We start from the raw sequence: 23,204 nt of genomic DNA on the forward strand, positions 1-23,204 counted from the left end.
ACAAATTCTTTGAAAATTGGCCTGTTTGAGAATTTTTGCACTTTAGGCCTGCAAAATGTAATGTTCTCGTTATAAAATAAATCTTTTATCAAACTATTGTAACGGGCCAATTGATTTAATGTATCTTGGACCCATTTTTTTTATTGTTTCCGTAGTTTGTGTTGCCATCAGCTATCTTTGTACACCCTCAGAAAGTTTTCCCCGACAAGTATTTAAGCACAGCTTATAGGTAGTCATTAGGTATGCAATTTGGATTATTTTCTCTATACTGCAAATTACTGTCGAGATTCTTTGTTGTTCGCCATTTCGGAAGCAGAAGATCTTCCCTATTTGGTCATCTCGATTTCCGTGGGATTCAACCCTCACCATATTCCGTCGCCTGTAATACTTTGCTCGGATCTGGCAAGTCAGAGCAACATCTTTCGACAAATAGTAATTGAAGTTACTTGTGTTCAATCCTCCATTCTTGTTTTAGCATTATCTGTTATACTTGGAATTACTAGTTAAGTTACAGATCTGTGTCTTTCCTTTCCATAACCCATCCATCATTCGCATATTGCCTTCCGTATGGCTCTTTTTGGCCTTCATAGTCACCCCACCATCATACTGTACAGCCTTGTGTTCTATCTCCCGTGTGACTCTGTCTACCATCCCCCATATGGCCTACAATTACCTATCGTACGGCCTTGACTACCTTCCACCGTATAGCCATCGTACAATTGTGACTCCAACCCACCATATAGCCTGCAGATATCCCACCGCACGACCATCAATTAGTATTGCCCAAACACCACCGTAGGGCACCCATACCACCGTATGGACATCTTCTGCTCCACCGTACATTACATACCGTACGCCTCTCTTCCTTCAATGACTGTACACCCTCTTCTCAAGTCCGTGCCACCTCCCAATTGTCCATACGGCCCCTCCAACAACACAATCACAGTAGCCATAGAGCACGGGAACATTACACAAAATGCCTCTAATTCAATCCTTTAATGGCTGCAAAATGGTGTCAAGTGGTGGGAATTAATTCTAAAACAAAGGGATGGCAACTTTTGTCATTAATGGATTCATATGATTTTTTTTTTTAAATACCTAACCTTATAAAGTCTGCAAACTTGGACAGTAAAATCCTTGTCTTTGCCCTCCAATGGCCTCCTATGTCTCAAAAGATACGCTCCGTAAGTCTGCCATCATACTTGGATCAATTTAGAAGCTAGGATGAGTATCCCAAATTTGGCACAAAATTACCTCCATGGAGGTCATCCTCAGATCTTAGTCACTTTCATGGCTTGCCGCAAACTTATAGCAATGTCAAGCCTCCTGTCGATGGCAGCCACCTCCCTACTCACTTAGACTTCAATCACCCAAGGCCATATCACTCTTTTACTTGGCCTTCTACCTCAGATTTTCAGCCACTTAGCCTTTGACTTTATAAATTGTTACAATTTCTTCTCATAGTTGATGGCCTTTTAAAGGGTTCGGCTTCTTAATCGTAAAAGCCCTTAGCTGGCTAGAACTAAACATTGTAAATGAGAACAATCATGGTATTTTTCTTTATTGTTTTTCTGATTTTATATAAATGATAGCACAACCGAAAGAAGCATGGAAAATCAACACTCAAACCCACTTCTTTATTCAAAGAGACATATACAATGCATAATGAGTTTATAACCAATCAACTTGAATGTATTAAGAACCTGGCTTATAACTATTGAACTTTGGTCAGCTATAAATGTGATCTACCCATAGTAACGAGAATCGCCCAAAAATCGCCTAAATCGGCAATTCTACAACCAGATTCATGCTGTGCGATTTTTTTTGCATCGTGTATCGGTATCGCCGATTTCTGAGCCATGAATCGCCTGAATCGGCGATTCAGGCGATTCATGTAAAAATTGCCAAAATCGCCTGTAAAAATCGAATATGAATCGCCCACGGCACGTAAAAAGGGAAGTTGAAATTTTTTTTAAAATCACTTGTTTTTTTCACTTTGTTTTTTACCTATTCTCTTTGTTATAACCCTAAAGGGCCTTCTATTTGTTAAGCATGAGTAGAAGAGAAGAAAAGTGAGAGAGAAGAAGAGAAAAGAAAAGCCATAGGTTTCCAACCGGCAGGAAGGAAGAGCACCAAAGAGATCAGCAGGTCATTTGGGGAGCCCATCAATTGCTTTGGGAGCATTAAGGAGCCAATATCAACACTCCTCAACTCATTTGCAAGAGGTAAGTGCTTTTTTTTTTCTTCCATGTTAGTGTATTATGCATTTTTTGTTAAATTTTTAGTGTATTATGCCTTTTTTGTTAAATTTCTATAGTTTTCAAGAATTTTAGTGTAAATCTTGAATGTTCTTTATTTTTACTAAGTTGCAAGCTAGGGTTTGTTGTTTTCTAATTTTTATTAGCTTCAAACTTTAATATTTTACATAAAAAAATTTATTGCAGCAGCATTCGCTCTCATTTTTCGCAAATTCCAATAGGTAAAAAAGATGAATGTTGGAAATATAATGAAGAGTTTCCTGTAAGAACCAAATATCAAACAAAATGCATGTTTTGTAAAGAAAAAATAACTTTCGGGGGTATTTATAGATTGAAATTCCACATTGCTGCTATACCTGGACACGATGTTACAGTTTGCACTCACCAAACTCCTGAGGCAAAACGCACTTGCTTAATGGCATTATGTGATGTCCCCAGAGTGGGCCCCTAACGGAAGGTGACATAGGTCTGTCCGTGCGGTTTGTCGCTACCACGTGTCCGGGGTCCTCGCCAGCGAGGCTATCCTGGGGTTGCCCCCTTAACGCGGGGAGGTGCCGTTTACTAACAGTCCGGGCTTTTGGTACAACTGTTACTAACTTGGTATCAGAGCCGGAGGTCTCGAGGTCGAGACCCGCGGAGCGTGGTGGGCTGTGATGTCCCCAGAGTAGGCCCCTAACGGAAGGTGACGTAGGTCTGTCCGTGCGGTTTGTCGCTACCACGTGTCCAGGGTCCTCGCCAGCGAGGCTATCCTGGGGTTGCCCCCTTAACACGGGGAGGTGTCGTTTACTAACAGTCCGGGCTTTTGGTACAACGGTTACTATGGCATTGATCATGGGTTTGCCTATTCCAGACTCTCGTAGGCAAATGGTGTGGAGAGAGAGTCAATTCTGCGGATCAGATGGTCATATCTTGCTCTTGAAGAAGTGTTAAGAGGTTATATTTTATTATTATGTGTTATTGGGGCCTACATGTTATAATTTTTAGTTGAGTTGCACTTTTTATTTTATAAAATTACTTTATTATAAAAAGTGCATTATAATGAGATTTTATAAAGGATGTTTCTAGAAGTTCTAGCAACTTCTTAGAAAAGTGAATAAATAGAGGGCTACGCCTCTCATTTTGGACATGCTTGGATTTGAGATTTCTTCTACTTCTTCCATTGTGGAGCAAATTTGTAGTCTCTTGGGTCTGCAAATTATTATTTGATCTTTGGGAACGAATCACTCCCTTGGATTGGCGACTTTGAGGGTGTGAAATATCACCTGAATTGTTGCATTTGAGGAGTTGGTAATTCAGCCATCTCATTTGGACTTCATTGAGATTCAATTATAAGGGTTTACTTTGGTTGGAATAAGGGTTTCAGTTGTGCCCTAGCATTTGTGGATTGAAGACACAGTTGTGCATTATTTTCAGACTGCCAGTCCAGGGTTTGGACCCACGTTTTTGCTCATAACTCCTAATTGGCTTGACGGATGAATTTCATATTTTAGGGGGTTATTCAGCAACCCTAGGCGCCCAGATTTATTGCTTTTGGAGCGACAAAAAATGCTGCAATATTTTTATCTAGCAGCCATACCAGGCCGTACCTGTACGGCCCTGTCAGTTGGGCAGCAGCAGCAATTTTGTGAGTCGGTTTGGGGCAGTTTGTGAGGTCTTCGTGTGGCATTAATTCAGCATTCATATCCGGCAAAATTGGAGCTATTTCAAGTGCACAAACTGAAGTTTTGATTGCCAAAATATTGCATGTTATGGATTAGAACAGTCAGCATTGTCACTGCATAAATAGTTATTTCCAGTCATTAATAACTGTTGTAAAAGTTTCGTCATTTGCATTCCAAATCTGAACTGGGTTATTGTTCATGTCATAACATTGCATTGTCAAGAGCTTGATGTATTAGAAGTGCATAGTTGTGACAGTCTCTCATTGTAATCAGTTCTATTTGCTGTCATAAAATCAGAATTGCATTGGACTTCATATTTGAGTTTCATATTGTCATCTATCTCTTAGATTGGTAGTGTTATAATTTGGAATTGTTGTTCATACATTATTGGCGTCATATATTGAGGTTTCGTTGTACAACAATTAGTAATATTGCGGCCTTATTCGGTTACATGCCAACTGTTTGACAAAATTCCTAAGTCCAGTTTGAGGGTTTCAGTGGCCTTTATAGTAAGGGTCATTACACATTAGAAAAAATTGAAAAAGACAAAGCAAATAGGAAAATGCAAGTTGAAGGGTTAAGGGGTATTGGCTCCCATGTTCCCGCATCCGCAGCCGCATCCACATCTGCATCTGCATCAGCTTCCGCATCCGTAGATTGTGTTGGAGAGGGTTCTTCTAGGCCTCCTTTTTATCCTAGTTCTCCTGCTCGTGCTAGTGCTAGTGCTAGTGCTAGTGCTAGTGCTAGTGCTAGTGCTAGTGCTAGTCGGTCACATACTGAGACAGAGTCCCGCACCAACCTATTGCAGCCTAGAGTGCGGAAAAATAGAATGGGTAGTTACTTTCTGCCCCGCACTACTCCTGGTTCCCAACCCACGCTTGAGGGCATGGGTTTGAACAAGAAGATTCACGATGCTGCTAGAAAGGAGATATGCAAATTTTGGTACTCTTGCAACATTCCATTTATTGCAGCCAGGTAATTGATTCTTTTTTCTTTGTTTTCTTTAAAGTTAAAATTAAAAGTAAAAGTAAAACTTTAATTATATCTACTTGTTTTATAATTTGAGTCTTTGACATCTAAACTTTTATTTGTGACAGGGCTCCTTATTGGCAGAATATGATAAATGCGGTTGCTATTTGTGGTCTGGGGTTTAAAGCCCCAACTGAGGCTGAGTTGAACGGATACCTCTTGGATGAGATGGTAGAGGACATGAGAGTTGACCTCGAGGAGAACCGAAAGGAATGGATTGCAAAGGGTTGCACCATCATGATTGATGGTTGGACCGATAGGAGGAATAGAACACTCCTCAATTTTCTTGTATCCTGTGGAGGTGATTGATCATTCTACTTTCCTACATACATAATTGTAAATTTTGATTTGTTGAATGCTAATTCGTTAATGATCCATTTAATATTATAATTCGTTGTTTTGTTACTTGTAGGATATACCATGTTCATAAAATCCATTGATGCTTCCGCACATGTGAAAAATGCCACATATTTATGTGAGGCTATTGAGAAGTTATAGCAGAGGCGGGGGGACAAAATGTGATCCAGATGGTGACGGATAATGCAGCAAATTATGTTGCAGCAGGTAAACTTTTAACTTTTCAAGTTTTGAAAATAAATTTATTTGACTTTTGAAATTTGAGTTTCTAATTGACTTAAAATTGTTGTAGGTAAACTTTTGATGGAGAGGCACCCCACCATATTTTGGTCCCCTTGTGCGGCACACTGCATTGACCTCATGTTGGAGGAAATTGGCAAACTTGAGTTTGTCAAGTCATGTGTGGAAAGGGCAAAAAACATATGCAAATTCATTTATAATCATGCATTTGTCCTTACCACAATGAGGAAGTACACAAAAGGCAAGGAGTTAGCTCGCCCAGGTATCACGAGGTTTGCCTCGAATTTCATCACCTTCCAGTCCTTGTTGACATCAAGGGATGGATTGAGGAGCATGTTTGTTGGGCAGGAGTGGATTTGCTCTTCCTATGCTACGACCACTGTAGGGTTAGATGTGGGGGATTGCATATTTGATGAGGATGGTTTTTGGAAACCCGCTAGAGAAATCCTTAAGGTAAATTTATTGCAATTTAACATTTAGTATTTTGCTTTTACTTTAAGTTATATTATTTTATATTTAAGTTTTGACTCATTTTTTGTTTTACATTATGTGTAGGTCACTAAGCCCCTTGTAGCTTTGTCACGAACTACTGATGGGGAGAAACCCTCTATGGGCTACATTTATGAGGGCATGGATAGGGCCAAGGAGGCCATCAGAGCCCAATATGCAGGAGTGCAGGAGAGGTATGGCACTATTTGGGACATCATCGATAGGAGATGGCAGAATCAGCTCCATCGACCCATCCACGCAGCAGCTTACTATCTGAATCCGACATTTTGTTTCCATCCTGAGTTCAAGGCGGATGTGGAGGTTCTCACTGGCTTATACATAGTGATTCAAAGATTGAGTAGCGATGAAAATTGCGCTGCTGCAATTATTGAGCTAGACCAGTTCAACAATAAGGAGGGGCCACTTTTCTCTGGCAGGATGGCCATAAATGCTCAGACAACACTACAGCTAGGTAAGAATTAAATAATATATTCAATGTTCATGAATCTAGATTCTAAACTTAAAGTTGATTATATAATGCATTAATTTTAGAGTTGTAATTTGTAAATGAGACTAATTGTTTTTGTTTTTTCCTTATTTCAGATAGATGGTGGCAAATGTTTGGGGCCACAATTCCAAACCTTCAAAAAATTGCCATCCGCATTCTAAGTCAGACGAGCAACGCTTTTGGATGTGAGCGCAGTTGGTCCATGTTCGAGCACATCCACTCGAAGAGGATAAACAGGTTGATAGTGCAGAGGTTGAATGATTTTGTCTTTGTTCATTACAACCTTCGTCTTAGGATCAGACAGATTTTGGGCGCCGACTCCTCTCCGATCATTCTGGAGGAGATTGATCCAGAATCAGAGTGGATCACAGAGACCGTGGACCTAGTCTTCACTGAGGAAGACCGCGAGTGGGTTGACCAGGTGGATGTAGAGGCTGAGGCTGTGGCCAAGGCAGAGGAGGCAGCTAGAGCACGTTCAGTCAGGCATTAGTAGACACATACGCACACGCACAGACGCAGGCCCCAGCGACGTTATTCGTGAGCCCATTGCCCATGCAAGGGACATGGCTCGGCAGTCCTCTAGGACCTACCTTACACGCATTTCTCATAGGCAAACTGGATACTCAGAGGCTGAGGTTGAGGCTGCAGCAGAGCTAGAGGATGATGATGAGGATGATGATGAGGATGATGAGGCTTGAGCTGGAGCCTCGTTTTTATATTTTGTTTACACTATATAGATATTGATAGTGATACTGAATCACTGATAGACATATGTTTCAAACTTTCATGGATCTTCATCTTAGATTTATACATACATTTATGATTTGATGTCTTATAGATCTTCATGATTTCATCTAACTGATTCTATGATTTGAATCATTATGGTCATTTGATTTTTATTTACTTCAGCTAGCATACAATTTACATTTTAGTACATAATGATAACATAGTTACGTATGTGATGGATTTTATGTTTCATGTTTATGTATGTTAGATTCTATTTGATGATGTTATAGTGTTTTTAAGTTATATTCAATAAAGGGTGCATGAAATAAGTCTTAAATTGTTAAAATCTTTACATTTAAAGGGTTTTTTCAAATTTGTCGATTCACCGGCGATTCACCCCCGATTCACGATTCGATTCGGCCGTGCCGATTTCGATACGATTCCAATTCACGTTACTTTGGATCTACCACGTGCTAACTCAATAACAATGTGCAGGCCACAACCAATGGTTGGTTAGCCCACATGAATGCATGTCACTAACATTCACCTTCACCAATTTCAACGCAAAACTCCCAAGGACTCAATCACACAAGTCTGGAACGATAGGCGTGGCTCCAAATGCTAATGGTAGGCTGAATGAAAATGTCGTCCAGCTCCAACATAGTATACACAAACTGATCGCAGGGTTAACTCAGAATGTCATACCTGTGATTTTCTATTACTCCTCCCAAACGCCAAACCCATGACTAGTCCAACTAGTGTTTGGGCATCCAAACTGCTGTCAAACCTAGATGTTGCTCTAGAATATCAAACTACATCCAGTAGAAGGTTGTGCTCTCACACATTGGTAGTAAATCACAGGTCTTGTAATTACTGTCGTCCAACCCTTTGGGAAATGATTCCGGCTCAAAACTCGCCTAAGAACAATTACCATATGGAACGCTGCCACTAGTTGTCAATTGGCAATCATCAATATCGCTATCAAATCTCAATTTGATAGCTAATGCTTGTATTCTGAATACAATCAACTCCCTTCAATATTTCAATCTCCGTAGCCACAGCAATCATAGTTGGAGAAATATGACAAATACACTATACTTCAGCAGTGGAATAAATACACTTCTCAAATACAGTGATGAACAATAGAGAAGTTAGGCAATCTTAGCTATACCTCAGCAGCTAAATTGCAAGTGCAATTCTCAGAATTTCCAACCCTTATATATCAGCAAGGGCATACAGTTAAGAACCCAGGAAAAAGCCACAAAAGCACAAAAGCAAATATATGATCAAGCGTGTCTTTCCCAATGAAAGGAGCTCTCATTTATAAGCTTCCGTTGGTAGAAGTTTCCATAAAACTCCACTTCAAAAATCGTGGAAGTTTCCAAAAGAACTCAACACTAAAAACTTCCCAACTTGCTTTTTAGAAATATCTCTTAAAGTCATTATTATAATAATGCAACTCAATGCATAATAAATAAATAAGAGCTCATGCAATTATTAACCTGATTAACTACATGTGATGACCAACTGCCAAGCCATCCACTACGCTGCCGAAAATAAAAACTACTAAAAATAGACTAACTAAAAATAGTAAATCCATAATTGAGACCCCCCAAAATGCCCTGTCAGCTCACGAGGGTCACTATGGTGAACTAACTTGGCCAACTACAAGAACCTGCTAAAAATGGGGACATTACATTAATTTATCACCCACAAGAAATGTGGGATGAAAGTTTAATACCCTTCTACAAGCTTTTCACTTTACTTAAATAATTTTTTATTGTTTACTTAATAATAGAAAAGGCCATAATAAGAAAAAACGACCCAAGTATTGACACCCTTAACCTAGAAAAACCTTGCAAATTAGCTCTCAAAGGAAAAATCAATTATTCTAGACCATTCAACTTAGAAAAAATTCCACTCTCAAAGACTGAGATCAGAGGGAGATTTTACTGTTTATTCAAAGACTGTTTTTCTCTTTCAGTATTCTTCAGCTATGTTGATTAGCGATGTCTTGCACTTTATTTACTGTTGATCAGCGATGTCTTGCACTTTATTTACTGTTGACCAGCAATGTCTTGCACTTTATTTACTATTGATTAGTGATGTCCTATATACTATGAGATCAGTAGGAGATTTTACTATTTATTCAAAGACTGTTTTTCTCTTTCAGCATTCTTCAGCTATGTTGATCAGCAATGTCTTGCACTTCATTTACGAGAGGCTACCTAGCTTCGTGAACAGTCCCTGCAGTCAGTCACACCTTAGGGCCATACCTCCGACTAGCTCATCTCAGCCTTTTTCTCCCCTTTGTCTCCCTCGTGGGGCGTGAAAAGACCATCCAATGTCACTCCCTCCAAATTGCTCAGACATTGTACCAATCTCTTGAAGCAGGGACACTCCTCCAATGGTTCTCAGCAACGATCTATGACTCTAAATCGTCCTCGGTTATATCCTTATGAGACTGATTTCTTTGTACCAAGGAAAGATCCCTAGTCCTTACCTTGGTTTTCTTGGTTCTCGTCTTGTTTTGTTCTTCCTAGTTACCGTTTAATGTCCCTGCTTTGGCCTGCTCTTTTGTTTGTATGCTCAGTCCCATAAATCCTTTGTGGTTTTCTGTTGGACATTAATATTATTATCTTATCTCCATACTTTCCTTTGAAGGAAAAGCATGCCGTGTCTAAACACCTCCAACATTAAAAATTCAATCCACCACTGCTCTTTGAGGGAAAAACAACCCATGTCTGGACAAATTCAGCACTTTGAAAATTTTGGAATCCATTCTTGCCACCCAAGGGAAAAACAACCCTAGTCTTTCTGGACTTAGAAAATTTTCAACATTCCATACTCAATCTTGGGGGACAAACGGCCCCTGTCTGGACAGCTCCTAGACTTAGAAAAAAATTCAAAAATCCCAACCCCACGAAGGGAAAAACAACCTTAGTTTGGAGGAACTTCCAGAATTAGAAAATTTAAGCTCGCCTTTGGGGTAAAATCGCCCCCAATCCAGATTTTCCAAACACTTGAAATTTTCCAAGTAAACATTATCCAAAGTGGTGGAAATTCATGGTATGCTTGGATTTTGACCTTCAACACTTCAATATTTTCTCAAACTGCCAAAATAAGAAGGAAAATTCATGCTAAGTCTGGAATTTGATCAAAATATGAAGGAAATTCATGCATAGTCTGGACCTTAACCAAAATATGAAGAGGAATTCAATATAGGTGCAAATTTTGTGTATTTTCATAAAGAAAAATGGGTTTTCCTTAGGATTCTAGCCACTTATGAAAAATCAAATTTTATAAGGATTTTAAGGCCCTTATGCATGGATTATGCCTTTAGATGGAATTTTAAATTGAAAGACTAGGCAAAACTTAAATAAACTTGGGATTTTACATGCAAGTCATCATGACGTGCAATTGAAAGACTTCAATTTTAATGTCTCAACTTAAGATCGCAACTTGACCACTTGATTTCTTTGTCACTCCTCAAATTTTTCAAGCTCTAAACTACAAAACGTAATGCCAAAATGTGTGAACCTAACAACTGTGAGCAAAAATAAGGGGTCCCCATTTGTAATTGGGCAATGGTATGGAAACCTCAGTATACAGCATAGCGTTAGCAATGTGCTAGGGTTTCACAAATTGTAGTTCTTCCACCGAAGCACACCCTTTTCACTAGGGAGAGCCTGTATGTCTCACCAAAATCAGGGATACCCAAGGGTTTGAGTCCTCAAACCAAGTTGCTCCAATAATAAGCATAAATCTTTATAACATAATGAGCTCTAAATGAGTTGTTAGGGTGTTTTATAGCACCTTCTAAAAGCATGAATCAATCGCCACCCTTGATATTCCACCTCTTAATCCAACACTACAAAATAAAAACACAATTTGAAATTGGGGCCCACCTTGGCTTTTTGTCATATGTTTTTATTAAGTACATAGAAGAGGGGATAAATTAAGTCCCTTGGGTAGGCATCATTAAGTTGCCTAAAAAGAAATGCCTAACTTAAAATAACTTCAATTTACCTAGAAATAACATAAGTTCACTTAAGGTGCATCAAAAGATATGCACTCAATTTAAAATTAGAATTAAAAACAAGCCAAGGACTTCATTTCCCACCCAATGATGCTCTATGTCCTTTTGCACTTGGTTGATTCAAGGAAGGGACAGCCAACTGTTTTTAATCGTCTTTCTTTGAGTTGGGGTATTGCATTATGTGCATCTGAAAATGTACAACCAGAACTTCGAGAAAACACCCAAAACTTGCAAATTCAAGCATAACTCCTGTTGGTTCCCAAAAACGCAGATTGGAATCCTACGAGCCTTGCTTGCTCGATGCTGGGATATCCAACTGGTTAAAGCCAACTTGACGGAACTGAACAACAAAGTTCGAGTTCCCTACACTTCCGGCTCTGCAAAACCGAGGCGGGTATACCTAATCTTGGACGAAACACTTATATCCAAGACACTTAAAACAGATCAATTAGAATGCGAACACAATAAACGCTTTCCAAGTGGCAAGAAATATAGAAAAAAACTTTAAACTTGTGATTTATGAACTGAGAACAAGGATAAATGATGGAGATAACGTTTTAAATAAAGTATAGATATAAATTAAAACGAGAGATGAATATATTTATTTCTCAAAGGAAAGAAGTAAAACATTTGCCAGCATATGGATTATGAATTAAGAGCAAAAGACCAGTGTTTAATTAGATGGGCAATAGAGTCAAAATTATCGATTAAAATGTACAACTTTATAAAATCTAATATATCCGAATTACAAACAATTTTAATAATCAGACGCGATGGATCAATTATTTAAATGCAATTTTAAATAAGTCTGAAATGCACTTTAACTCTTACTGAGACAAATCAGACATAAATACAGAAACAATAAATTATTTCACAATATTTATGTTTATCAAATTTAAAATGCAATAATGATCCCGTCCACTTATCCGAATATTAAAATATTTATAAAATATAAATAAAAGATATTTATAAAGGACACAATTTAATAATAAATTAAACTCTAATGCCAATAAAATAAATGTGCTTACAGATTATGCCTGAGAATTTATAAGTAGAAACACTCCCTAAGGATGATCTATCCACAGCAAATATATCAAGACCGAATAAGATTGACTCAAAAATCCGCCATCCACAGGCTTGTTTCAACAGGTTACTCCTTTGCCGATGAGAAAATGTATTATATCATAAGATAGGCTAAGAAAAGGTTCAAGTATGAAAATTTGAATATTGTGTCTCACTTGGTTTTTTACATCTATATTTATAAACAATGAAAAGGTGCGTGAGTGAACAGACACACCCATTCGGCACCTAATCATATAATTTTTGAAGATTACAAATTTTATTTATCCAATAATCCCAACCGCTTCAGGACTAAATAAATTTAATAGGCAATCGAAATTATTAGAGGAAAACCTCAGAGCCTTCCATACTATAATGAAAAAAAAAGACGATGCGTCTCCCCTTTTTTTTTTTTAAATCACATTAATTTGGAAAATGCCTCGAGCCTCCATGTTCCAAGCTCGTGCAATCCTTCTCCTTAATCGCACAGCACACAGACCATATCAATCGTCTTCCATATCTCTGCGTCCTCCCTTCTATATTCGCTTTGGTTGCTTAGTTCAAAATTTATCTCTCCACAGTGATTCTTCATCCTCTAATCTGAAGCAACACCTGCGCATGAAGACCATCAGAATCACACTATTAATCACATAGCACAAAATACAAGCGGGTTGGCGAAGAATCAATGCTGGAGCCTCCATGCACACGATCCTCTAAAAACCTGCAACATGTCATTCGACCTGTACATTTTCGCTGCCATAGAGGAACAAGATTGATTTGATAGTTTGCACAAATTATAACCTTATAAGCCGCACTTCAAAAATGATTAATCCCTGAAAACACTATCAACATTACTGCACCCTATCATCATTGTTGGATTACATTCTTTTTAGAATTCATCACTATTGTGGCGAATAAGTAAGTTGTCAGGCCTCAAATCCCCATGTATGATGCCAACAGAGAACAATGCCTTCAACAAACGTAACATTTCAATCTTGCGATATATACAACACTTCATCTACGCACTGACGTTTTACCATATAAGAATTAATACCATCCTGCAAGGTCCCAAGCTTAACATAGTTACCGACCAGAATGATACAATCAGCATATTATTATTTTGATTGCATTCAAGATCTTGAAATTTCTGAGACAAGCAGAGCGTAGCACCATCTGCATTAGTGATTCCAATATCATGCATAGGTAACTGAAATGTATTCTTTTCTCGCACATCATTATAGTGTCCAACTTTCATTATATGCCAGGCTGTGCATGAACCCTCCTTTGATCTTTTATATGATTTCTGAATCAATAATAATAGGTAGAATATATGCATCTTTCACTTTGTTTTACCATTGCTTGCTATTCGCAATAGCTATTCACAAGCATTAGACTCTTGGGATTTGTTTGGTCCTATGACAAATTTGATTGGTAACTTCCAGCTTTACTAATTTAGGATCCTCTGACAAATACTGTGGCATATCTCCAATTTGAGATCTGTTTGAAAGCTATCTGTATGACAGTGTCATTCCATCAATCATTTCTGACCTTGTAAAACCTATCAAGGGCGAATGAATAACCTTGTGGTTGTGCTACTTCTGGATGATACCCAAATATTCCAAGATCAAATCGAGAGTGCATCACAAAATTCACACTAAGAGATTTCAGACTTCAGCTTTTGTCAACATATGTTGGTAAAATTGAGTGAAAAGATAGTATATAAATGGAGGCCTTAATTTTGCAAAAATTTGAGGTTCCATCAGTGGCTCTTGCTAGGGACGTATGATCCTTGTGAGCATAGCGAGATCTCAGCTATTTCTGGAAGAGTAGACCTGTCAATAAACTAAAGGAAATCAGTTTGCGAATCTACACATGAAAATCTTTAAAAAAAAATGAAATGAAACAAAAGAAAAGAGCAACAAGAATATAAGGGCAACAAAGAAAAGCAGAATAACTTCCCTTTTAAGCTTACTGAAAAAATGGTTTGAGATATTGTCCATGAACTGGAAAATCATGTATACGACCCTCCGTATCCTGCAAAAAGTAAGATTGTTCACCTGCTTTATCAGAAATAATAAATGGTCTGAGCCATAAGGCTTCGAATTTGCCATGCTTACCTTTGTCCTGATCCTTAGCGTTCCATTTCAAAACCCAATCACCTGCCTTAAAAGATCGCTTAGAAGATTTTTTATCATGAAGAAACTTGACCTGCTGCTTATTTATATTTTGCTCTTGCGCTAACCTCCTTACCTCATCCAACTCAATCAAAGCATTTAGCCTATTTTCCATAAAATTTACATCTTCTAATTTCCATTAAACAAGTAACAAGTTATTTAAGGGAAGCTTGGCCTCTTTACCATAAACAAGATTAAATGGAGAGAAACCTGTTGACTTCTTTACCGTGATTATGTCCGCCCATAACGCCGAATTTAGCTTTGAATCCCAAGCACGTTTATTATTTTCTAGCATTCTTCTGATGATCTTCAGAATGTTTTTGTTGCTAGATTCCGCTTGTCCATTACCTTGGGGGTGATATGGAGATGAGTACGAAACTGCAATATCATACTTCCTACAAAACTCAACAAATTCGTAAGACCTAAAACACATACCATTATCTGCTACAATTTTTTGCGGGACTCCAAATCTAGTCAAGATATTTTCCATAAGAAATTTAATAACCACTTTACTCGTTGACTGCCGAGTAGGTATGGCTTCCACCCATTTGGTAAAGTAATCAGTGGCTACTAAAATCCAGCTATGTCCACCACTTGACTTTTCACTGATTTCTCCTATAAAATCAATCCCCCACATTTGGAATGGTTCCTCCACTTGCATTGTCCTTAATGGGAAAGCGCCATCATATTTTAATTTACCGGAGAATTTCTGACAGGCTTCACATTTTCTAACATAAGCATGGCAATCCTTAAAGAGCTGAGGCCAATAGTACCCTGCTCGCAATATCTTATAAGCTGTAGTCCTTGCTGAAAAATGACCCCCACAAACCCCTTCATGCATTTCCTTGAGAATAACTTCTAATTGCGCAATATCTAAACAAAACAATAGGATCCCATCCTGATTTTTCCAGTATAAATCACCCTGAATTAAAACATACTTTGCAGCTTGTAACTTTATGGTCCTTTTCTGATTCTCATTTAAATTATCTCTACATTTAGTATGCTGCAAGTAATATACTATATCTGTGTACCAAGGGCATCTCCCAATACTAACTTTAGCATGTTCATCACTAATTTGGTTGACTTGCACAGCCTCCAAATTTGACTCTGCCATAAGCTTAGCTAGACCCTGCCCTCTAACTAACTTAGTAATCTGAATATCTATATTGAACTCTTGAATCTGATTTATCCAACGACATCGTCTTCCAGTGGTTTCAGATTGTCTAAATATGTCTTTAATGGCAGCATTTGACACATAGGCGATAACTTCAGCCCCTACTAGGTAAGGTCGGAAAGATTTAACTGCCTTAACCAAAGCATAAGCCTGTTTTTCATTTATATCATAATTCAATTCAGCGGCTTGTAAACTCTTGCTAAAGAATGCAATTGGTTGCTCGTATCCTTCGTCATTCTTTTGTAGCATGACCGCGGCTAAGGTATGATAAGAGGCAAATGAAAATAACTGGAACGGCTTCTTAAAATCAAGAGATTTTAGAACCGGGGCTTCTTTTATAGCCTGCTTTATCTTAGAGAATGCCCCTACAGCCTCACTATCCCAAGCAATTTTAGCATCCTTCTTAAGCATCTTAGCAATAGGTTTAACAATTTCAGCAAAATTAGAGACGAACCTTCTCACAAAATTTATTTGCCCAAAGAAAGATTGGATTCCCTCAATCGTTTTAGGTATCTGAATGTTATCAATAGCTGCTACCCGTTCAGGATCAATTCTAACCCCTTCCTTGGAGACGATATGACCTAACAATCTTCCTTCGGTTACCCCGAATTGACATTTTTTAGGGTTCAAAGAGATTCCAAATTCAAGAGCCCTTATGAAGATCTTTTCTAAATGCTTACAATGGTCTTCTGCTTTCTTTGAATAAGCAGTAAGGTCATCTTGGTAGACAACCATAATCAAGTCAATTAATCCATCGAAAGCAACATCCATTGCCCTTTGAAAGGTAGCCCCTACATTTGTTAACCCAAAAGGCATCCTAGCATAAACATAGGTACCCCAAGGTGTGGTAAAAACAGTCTTGTATTGTTCAGATTCTTTCACTTTGACTTGATTATAACCCAAGAATCCATCCATCATAAATAGTAATTCATTACCGATTACCTTTTGTAATAAAATCTCCATATTAGGTAATGCATAATTGTCCTTAAGGGAAGATATATTCAAGTTTCTAAAATCTATACATAACTGTATATCTCCATTCTTCTTTCTAACTGGGACTAAATTCGAAACCCATGTAGAATGCCTTATAGGTTTTATAATTCCGACGTCTCTTAATTTGATGAGTTCATCTTTCATTTTAGGGGCTAATGTTGGATTTATCGGACGTTGTTTTTGTCTAAATGGTTCAGCATCGGGTTTAAGAGGTATTTCATGCTGAAACAAATCTTCCCTATACGCTTTAAGCTCATCATAACTCCAAGCGAAGACGTGTCTATATTTTCTTAATAAAGCAATTAGGTCAGCCCTTATTTTTGTTGACAATTTCTTTCCTATGTAAACCTTTTTGGGAGAACTTTCACTTCCCAAATTTATTTCCTCAATTTCATTTTGGATCCTGGTAGATTTGCTATTTTTTGGACTTTCCTTTTCATCAAAGATTTGCTCTAAAGAAACAAGACCTTTTGGTATTTTATTGGTTTTTAATTGCATTATTTCCTTTCCAAACAATGTTTCCTTACCGTCTTCTTCTTCTATGTACCCATTCCAATCAATAAATTGATTTTCATAATCTTCTTGGCAAGTCAAAAATTTAATGATATCATTATCGTCCTCAAAAACTTGCCAGTTTTGAACATTGTCTGGTATAGAAGGTCTATTTTTCATTTCAACCTGAATAACTTCATCAAATGGGATATCCATTTGCCTAATAGCCAGATTAGCCATTATATCAGCTAGGTAATTGGTTGATCTATCGACCCATTTGATTGAAAAGGCATCAAAGAATTCTATCAAATCCCATACATAGTTCTGATATTGTTTTAATCTCAGGTTCCTAGTTGAAAATTTATGCCTAATTTGTGAAACAATTAAATCTGAATCCCCTAAAATAGTGAGCATTTTAATCCTATATGCTTTAGCAATACCAAGACCAATGACTAACGCCTCATACTTAGCAATATTATTAGTGCATTCAAAATTCAGTAAGAAAGAAAATTTAAAAGTTTTACCTGATGGCGAAACAAAAATAATGCCAGCCCCATTTCCTTCCTTACTACATGCGCCATCAAAAAACATTTGCCAAATATCATTACAATTTTCTTTTACATAAATTGAAAATGGATCAACAATCTTAGAAGTAGGTTTGGTTATACTTACTTGGAAGTTGTCCATGTCCGTATGACAAAAGTTAACCTCGGGATCCGAAATGTAATCTTCAACCAAGTAGTATGACTGGGGTTCCCTTTCGATTCGTATTTCCTTGCCTCCCACAAGTATGGTAGCATAAGACATATCTAACTGCACATGACCTCCAACCAAATTTGACCATTGCCTAGATAACAACATACCATAACTTGCTGATATTTCAACTACTGTAATGTCAGTTCTGTATGATATATGTGGAAATGATGGAAAACGAAATTCAACATTTTTAATTATTCCAACTACAAGTACAGATCTGTTATCCATGGCATAACATTTTCCAAAAGGAGTATCAACTTTAAGTCCTATTTCCTTCATTACATCAGCAGACATAATATTGACTGCTGCACCAGAATCAATCATACAATTTTTTGCCAATTTATTGTTTATCAATAATGTTAAATAGAACAGGTCCACTTGATTTGTCCTCTTAGTTAATGTTGTTCCTAGATACACAATAGGTGTTTCTTCATTATTTTTAACATCATCCTTATTGTCAATATCTTGCACACTAGACAATATCTTCACAGTTTCCTGCCTGTAATCAGAAATTTTCATCATATCCATTAGAAGCACAATAATCTTTAACTGAGATAAAGCATGACTCAAAAAACTATAACAATCAAATATTTTCTTACCATTAATTTGCACAACTGGTTGCTTGGTAATTTTATGAGTTTGATTACCTTCCTTTTATTTGGTTTGAGCTTGATTTTCAGACTTCTTAGATGCTTCAATCTGCTGCTAATTCCTTACAAATATACCAGCAGGAGTCCCTTGATCAGCATTATTTTCTTTATTCCTTCTTTGATATGTATGTTTAGCGTGCTCAACTGCTGCGATAGTATAGGCTCTTCTTTCCTCTAGCGTTAATCTATGAAAGGTAGGATTGTCTTCCTCATCTGAAAAGATTTTTGAGTACATTGCTGCTGGTTAGAGCCCCTATAATAATAATCAGCATTATGATCTTCATCCTCAGAATCATCTTCATCTCTTACCCATATTGGTTCAGATGATATTGTGTTGATTACGGGTTGTTCCTCACTTTGATTTCTTTCTTCAAAAATAGCTTGTGCAACGATACAATGATTAGGATCGTGGGGCAGCCTGCACGCATCACACCATGGGCCATCATCAACAATATTCACTTTCTTCAAAGGATCAGGTGTATCTTTAGCATGAGTTGGTCTCTCCGGTTTTCCATCCTTCCAGTTTGTGTTATAAAGCATATCATGTAATCTTACTCTGTCATTTCTATTAAAAGGTGGCCTCTCACTTCTACCTTGTTTGACTTTTATTTCTTTTAACATATCCATTATTTCTTTGAATTCATCCTTCTTAGGATTTTTTGGATTATACAATTTTGAATCATCCCTCTTATTAACTCTTCCTGCCGCTTTCCTATCGTTTTCAATGGTCATGGCAACTTTGAAAGCTTGGGCCAGTGAAGAAGGTCTATGAGATCTTATTTCATAGTGAGTTTTGCTATCAAAGGCACTTAAATAAAAATCAATCAGGAATGAATCTATAGGCCTAGTTTCTCTTGGGATTCTGTTGAGGACTTTATTAAGTCTTTTGTTAAACTCTGACACTAATTCATTTGAGTTCTTCTTAATGTTAGTCAATTCATGTGACGCGAAAGATGTATCAGTGTGATCCCCGAATTGCTCAATAAATTGATCGGCAAAATTACACCAGCCAGAAATTGATCTATCTGGCAAACTTCTATACCATTCCGCAACGTCATCAGTTAATGATTGAACAAATAATTTCATGAACACATCCTCATGTTCTTCTTCAAAATCTTCAATCACACTTTTCAGGTTGATAACATGTCTTTCAACTGATTCCATTCTATTTCCTGAAAATTTTGGGATGGCATTCCTCAAATCATTTGAAATAGGATTTGAATATCCTTGAATCCCATTGAAATCAAGCTGCCTATAGCGTTCAATTGCCACAGGTTGCCGCATCACTTGGTTTCTATTTCCTTGGTTTTGAGCCACATATCCTTGAAAGTTTTGATTATTGTTATTCTGATTTGCCCCATAAGGCTGTCTAGTATTCCCGCTATTTTGCTGAATTCCTCTATTATTTTGTCCATTATTCCATGCTCGCTGATTATTATATTTATTAAAATTGTTATCTTGATTTCTCTCTCTTCTATTCTCATAGAGTGGATTATCATGATTAGTAGCATATTGTGCCTCCAAATTCTTTCTGTGAGGTGGGTTATAACTAGGCGGAGTATTTTGATCTGATTTTTCTTCCCTCCACCTATCTGATCTTTGTTCATTAGAAGGTTTAGGAGGGGAAGTAATAAGGTCTTTTGACATTCCTATTTTCACTAGGATATCATCCGGCTGCATTTTTAATGCTTTTGCCAATATTGCGTTATTTCCATTCGTAGTTTCAGCCATTTTCCTTATTATCATGCCCCACTGCATTATTTGTTCTTGTTCATCATCATCTTCTATACGAGTTATTTCACATTGAGGCTCTTCATCAATTCTAGGAATGTGAAAGAACGGGTTTTCTTCTTCATTTTCTGGGCTATTATGGCTTGATTCACAAACTTCAGGTTGTTTATTAGCTCTTTCCTGAAAATTTCTCTGTCCTGTATAAAACATCTTTGCCTTTTGATTTTTACCTTTCTTATTCTTCGGCTTCTTTTCAAAAGTGAGTTGCGCAAGTCTTTTAGGCTGGGGGTTTACCGATCTTCTACCCCACATACACTTGCAAAATTAAACAAATGCTGATCCAAATACACAATAGAGTCGCCAATTTCTTTTAATCCGAACGAAATAAAAATTTGAGTTCTTTATCCAGCAGAGCTTTATGCCAATAACTTAAAAAACAATTTGCTGAAAGCTAAGTCACAAGGTTCGAATTCGAATTCGAGTTCGGCGACTATAAAATTCGAATGAAGTTCGGGAAAGAGTAAAAATTCGGGAAAAATTTCGAATTAAATTCGCCTTATAAAATTTTAATTATTTTATAGATGTGTGTAATATATCTTATCAATTATCAAAATAGTAAAAATTGCTAAATAGATCTCACAACTTCATAAGCTTGATGAGACATTTATTAAGTACAAAATATAAGAAACATGTGAAATCACAATAGCAAAGATATTATTTTGTTGCAAAGGTACAATCAAAAGTCAAGACTTCATAGCTTCAAGAAAGCTCAAAGTCATCAAGAGCACTTGGCTCAGATGGTGTAGCATCATCATCAGTATCACTACCCAGTTCTTCCTCAAAAAAGTCAGGCTCATCTACATCTAGTACTGTTGTGTCTTCTGAACCCTGTTGTTGTGAAGATGACTCATTTGTTGATTTGTTCATAAGCAATTTTAAATTGCTGCGAACATAGACAAGATCTCCCAACTTTCCACACAACAACTTGTTCCTCTTTTTGGAATGGATGTGGTCAAAGCAACTCCAATTTCTCTCACAAGCTGATGAACTTGCCCCTTGACTCAAAATTCGAATGGAAAATCTTTGAAGTTCAGGAGTTTCTGCCCCATAGCTCATCCACCATCTATAACCAGGCACCTCATCTCATGTCATATCATATTTGGCTGCTCCTATTCCAAACATCCCTTCCGCTTTTCTGTATTTCCAACGTTGTTCTCTAATTAGAGATGCAATTGTTGGATTTGGTTCAAATCTACTAATGGCTTCATAAAACCCTGCCATAATTTCAGCATCACCTTGTCTATCAATGTGAAATAGTTTAGGCTCCAAATAGCAAGCTGCTGCATGTAAAGGAGTGTGCATCATTTTCCATCTTGAATCAACAGTCTCCCATATCTCTATGTACTCTGCTTCCACATTATTTAGTGCTCTCTGAATTGCTTCCTTGCAACGATCCATGCTTTCATAAAGCATTCCAAGGCAAGGAGTGTCACCATCAACCATGCGGAGCACGTCGACAATTGGACCGCATATATTTAAAACCTTTGCCCCACTTTCCCAAAAGTTACTATTTAAAACAATTTTCTCTATGATCTTCCCTTTACCACTTTTTGAGAGAGTTGAATTTTCCCACACATTGGAACAGATTACAGATCTTAAAGCTGCCTTCTCTTCAATCACTCTTCTCAAAGTGATATAAAATGAAGCAAATCTTGTATCGCAAGGCCTCAACAACTCTCTAGATGCATGTTGCCTGTAAAGGTTCACTGTGAGACGATGATTTCGTATGAAATTCACAACTTCTCTTCCTCTATGAATTACTTCATGTATCCAAGGGAATTTTGCCAAATCATGTAACAACAAATCCAAACAATGAGCTGCACATGGACTCCAATAAATTTCTGGGTACTTCTCCACAATCAGCTTGCCAGCTCCTACATAATTTGTTGCACTATCAGTAACCACTTGAACCACATTTGCAACCCCTACTTCAAGAATTGCTTCCTCTAATATTTGAAATATATATTCAGAAGTTTTTTTATGATTCATAGTGTCAATAACCTTTAAGAATACAACACCTTCAGGACAAGCTACTAAAACATTAATCAGTGGTCTTTGACAGATATCTGACCATCCATCACTCAATATGGTGCACCCTGTTACCTTCCAAGAGGCTTTGACCACAGCTAATTTATCAGTCACTCTATCTTTTGACCTCTCTAAGAGAGTTGTTCTCAAAGCCTCAGAAGAAGGAGGAATATACCCTTTGCCAAACTCTCCAGCCTTTTGAAATACAAGACGATAAAGTGGATTTCTAGCTACATTGAATGGAATTGCACTAGTATAGAATAAATCAGCTAGTAAATCATCAACTACTTGTTTCTCACATGGTTTCCAAAAGCTATTCAGAGTTCCGCTCTCTTTTTTTGACTTTACAACTTGAGGTAGACATGAAGATGAAGGTATAGTGGATGTGAATCTAGGGACGTCTTCAATTCTTTGTTTCTTTTGTACATTCTTCATCTTTTGAGCAATAGAAGATGAATGCTCTTTCTCTAAAATCGCTCTAAGCTCTTGGGTCACACCTGGACATGCGGTAACACCTCCACCTTTACCTGCCGTAATACCAAGCAGGTGATCCATGACCCTTGTTAAACTTCCAGTAATAACTTTTGGACACAAGTTACACTGAGCTTTATTAAGACCATTTTTAGTCACATATTTCCATGCCTCCGAAGTTGATTTGTTGGGTGCCATATTACAATCTGTAGAATTAAAAACAAAATAATATATTATTATTATTTCAAATTTTAAAACAAAATAATTCAATAAATAATTTAAAAATGTTAATTTAAAATTAAACATGTT

At 37.3% G+C, this 23,204-nt stretch overlaps 2 protein-coding genes across 2 annotated transcripts in view; both read right to left on the minus strand.

Annotated features, from left to right (window-relative positions):
- The window catches only part of LOC149545220 (DUF21 domain-containing protein At2g14520-like), a 123,082-nt gene that overhangs the window by 54,024 nt on the left and 45,854 nt on the right, over nt 1-23,204 (minus strand). The gene's annotated exons all lie outside the window — the stretch shown is intronic.
- On the minus strand, nt 19,228-23,057 carry LOC149545221 (uncharacterized). The gene has a single exon (XM_089793804.1). It carries the CDS (start codon nt 22,977-22,979, stop codon nt 21,480-21,482), a length of 1,500 nt encoding a protein of 499 aa, XP_089649930.1. The 5' UTR covers nt 22,980-23,057; the 3' UTR covers nt 19,228-21,479.

The sequence above is a fragment of the Cupressus sempervirens genome, chromosome 7, assembly GCF_028749045.1.
Source record: "Cupressus sempervirens isolate cs-2001-9-10 chromosome 7, ASM2874904v1, whole genome shotgun sequence".
In the NCBI taxonomy this organism is placed as follows: Eukaryota; Viridiplantae; Streptophyta; class Pinopsida; order Cupressales; family Cupressaceae; genus Cupressus; species Cupressus sempervirens.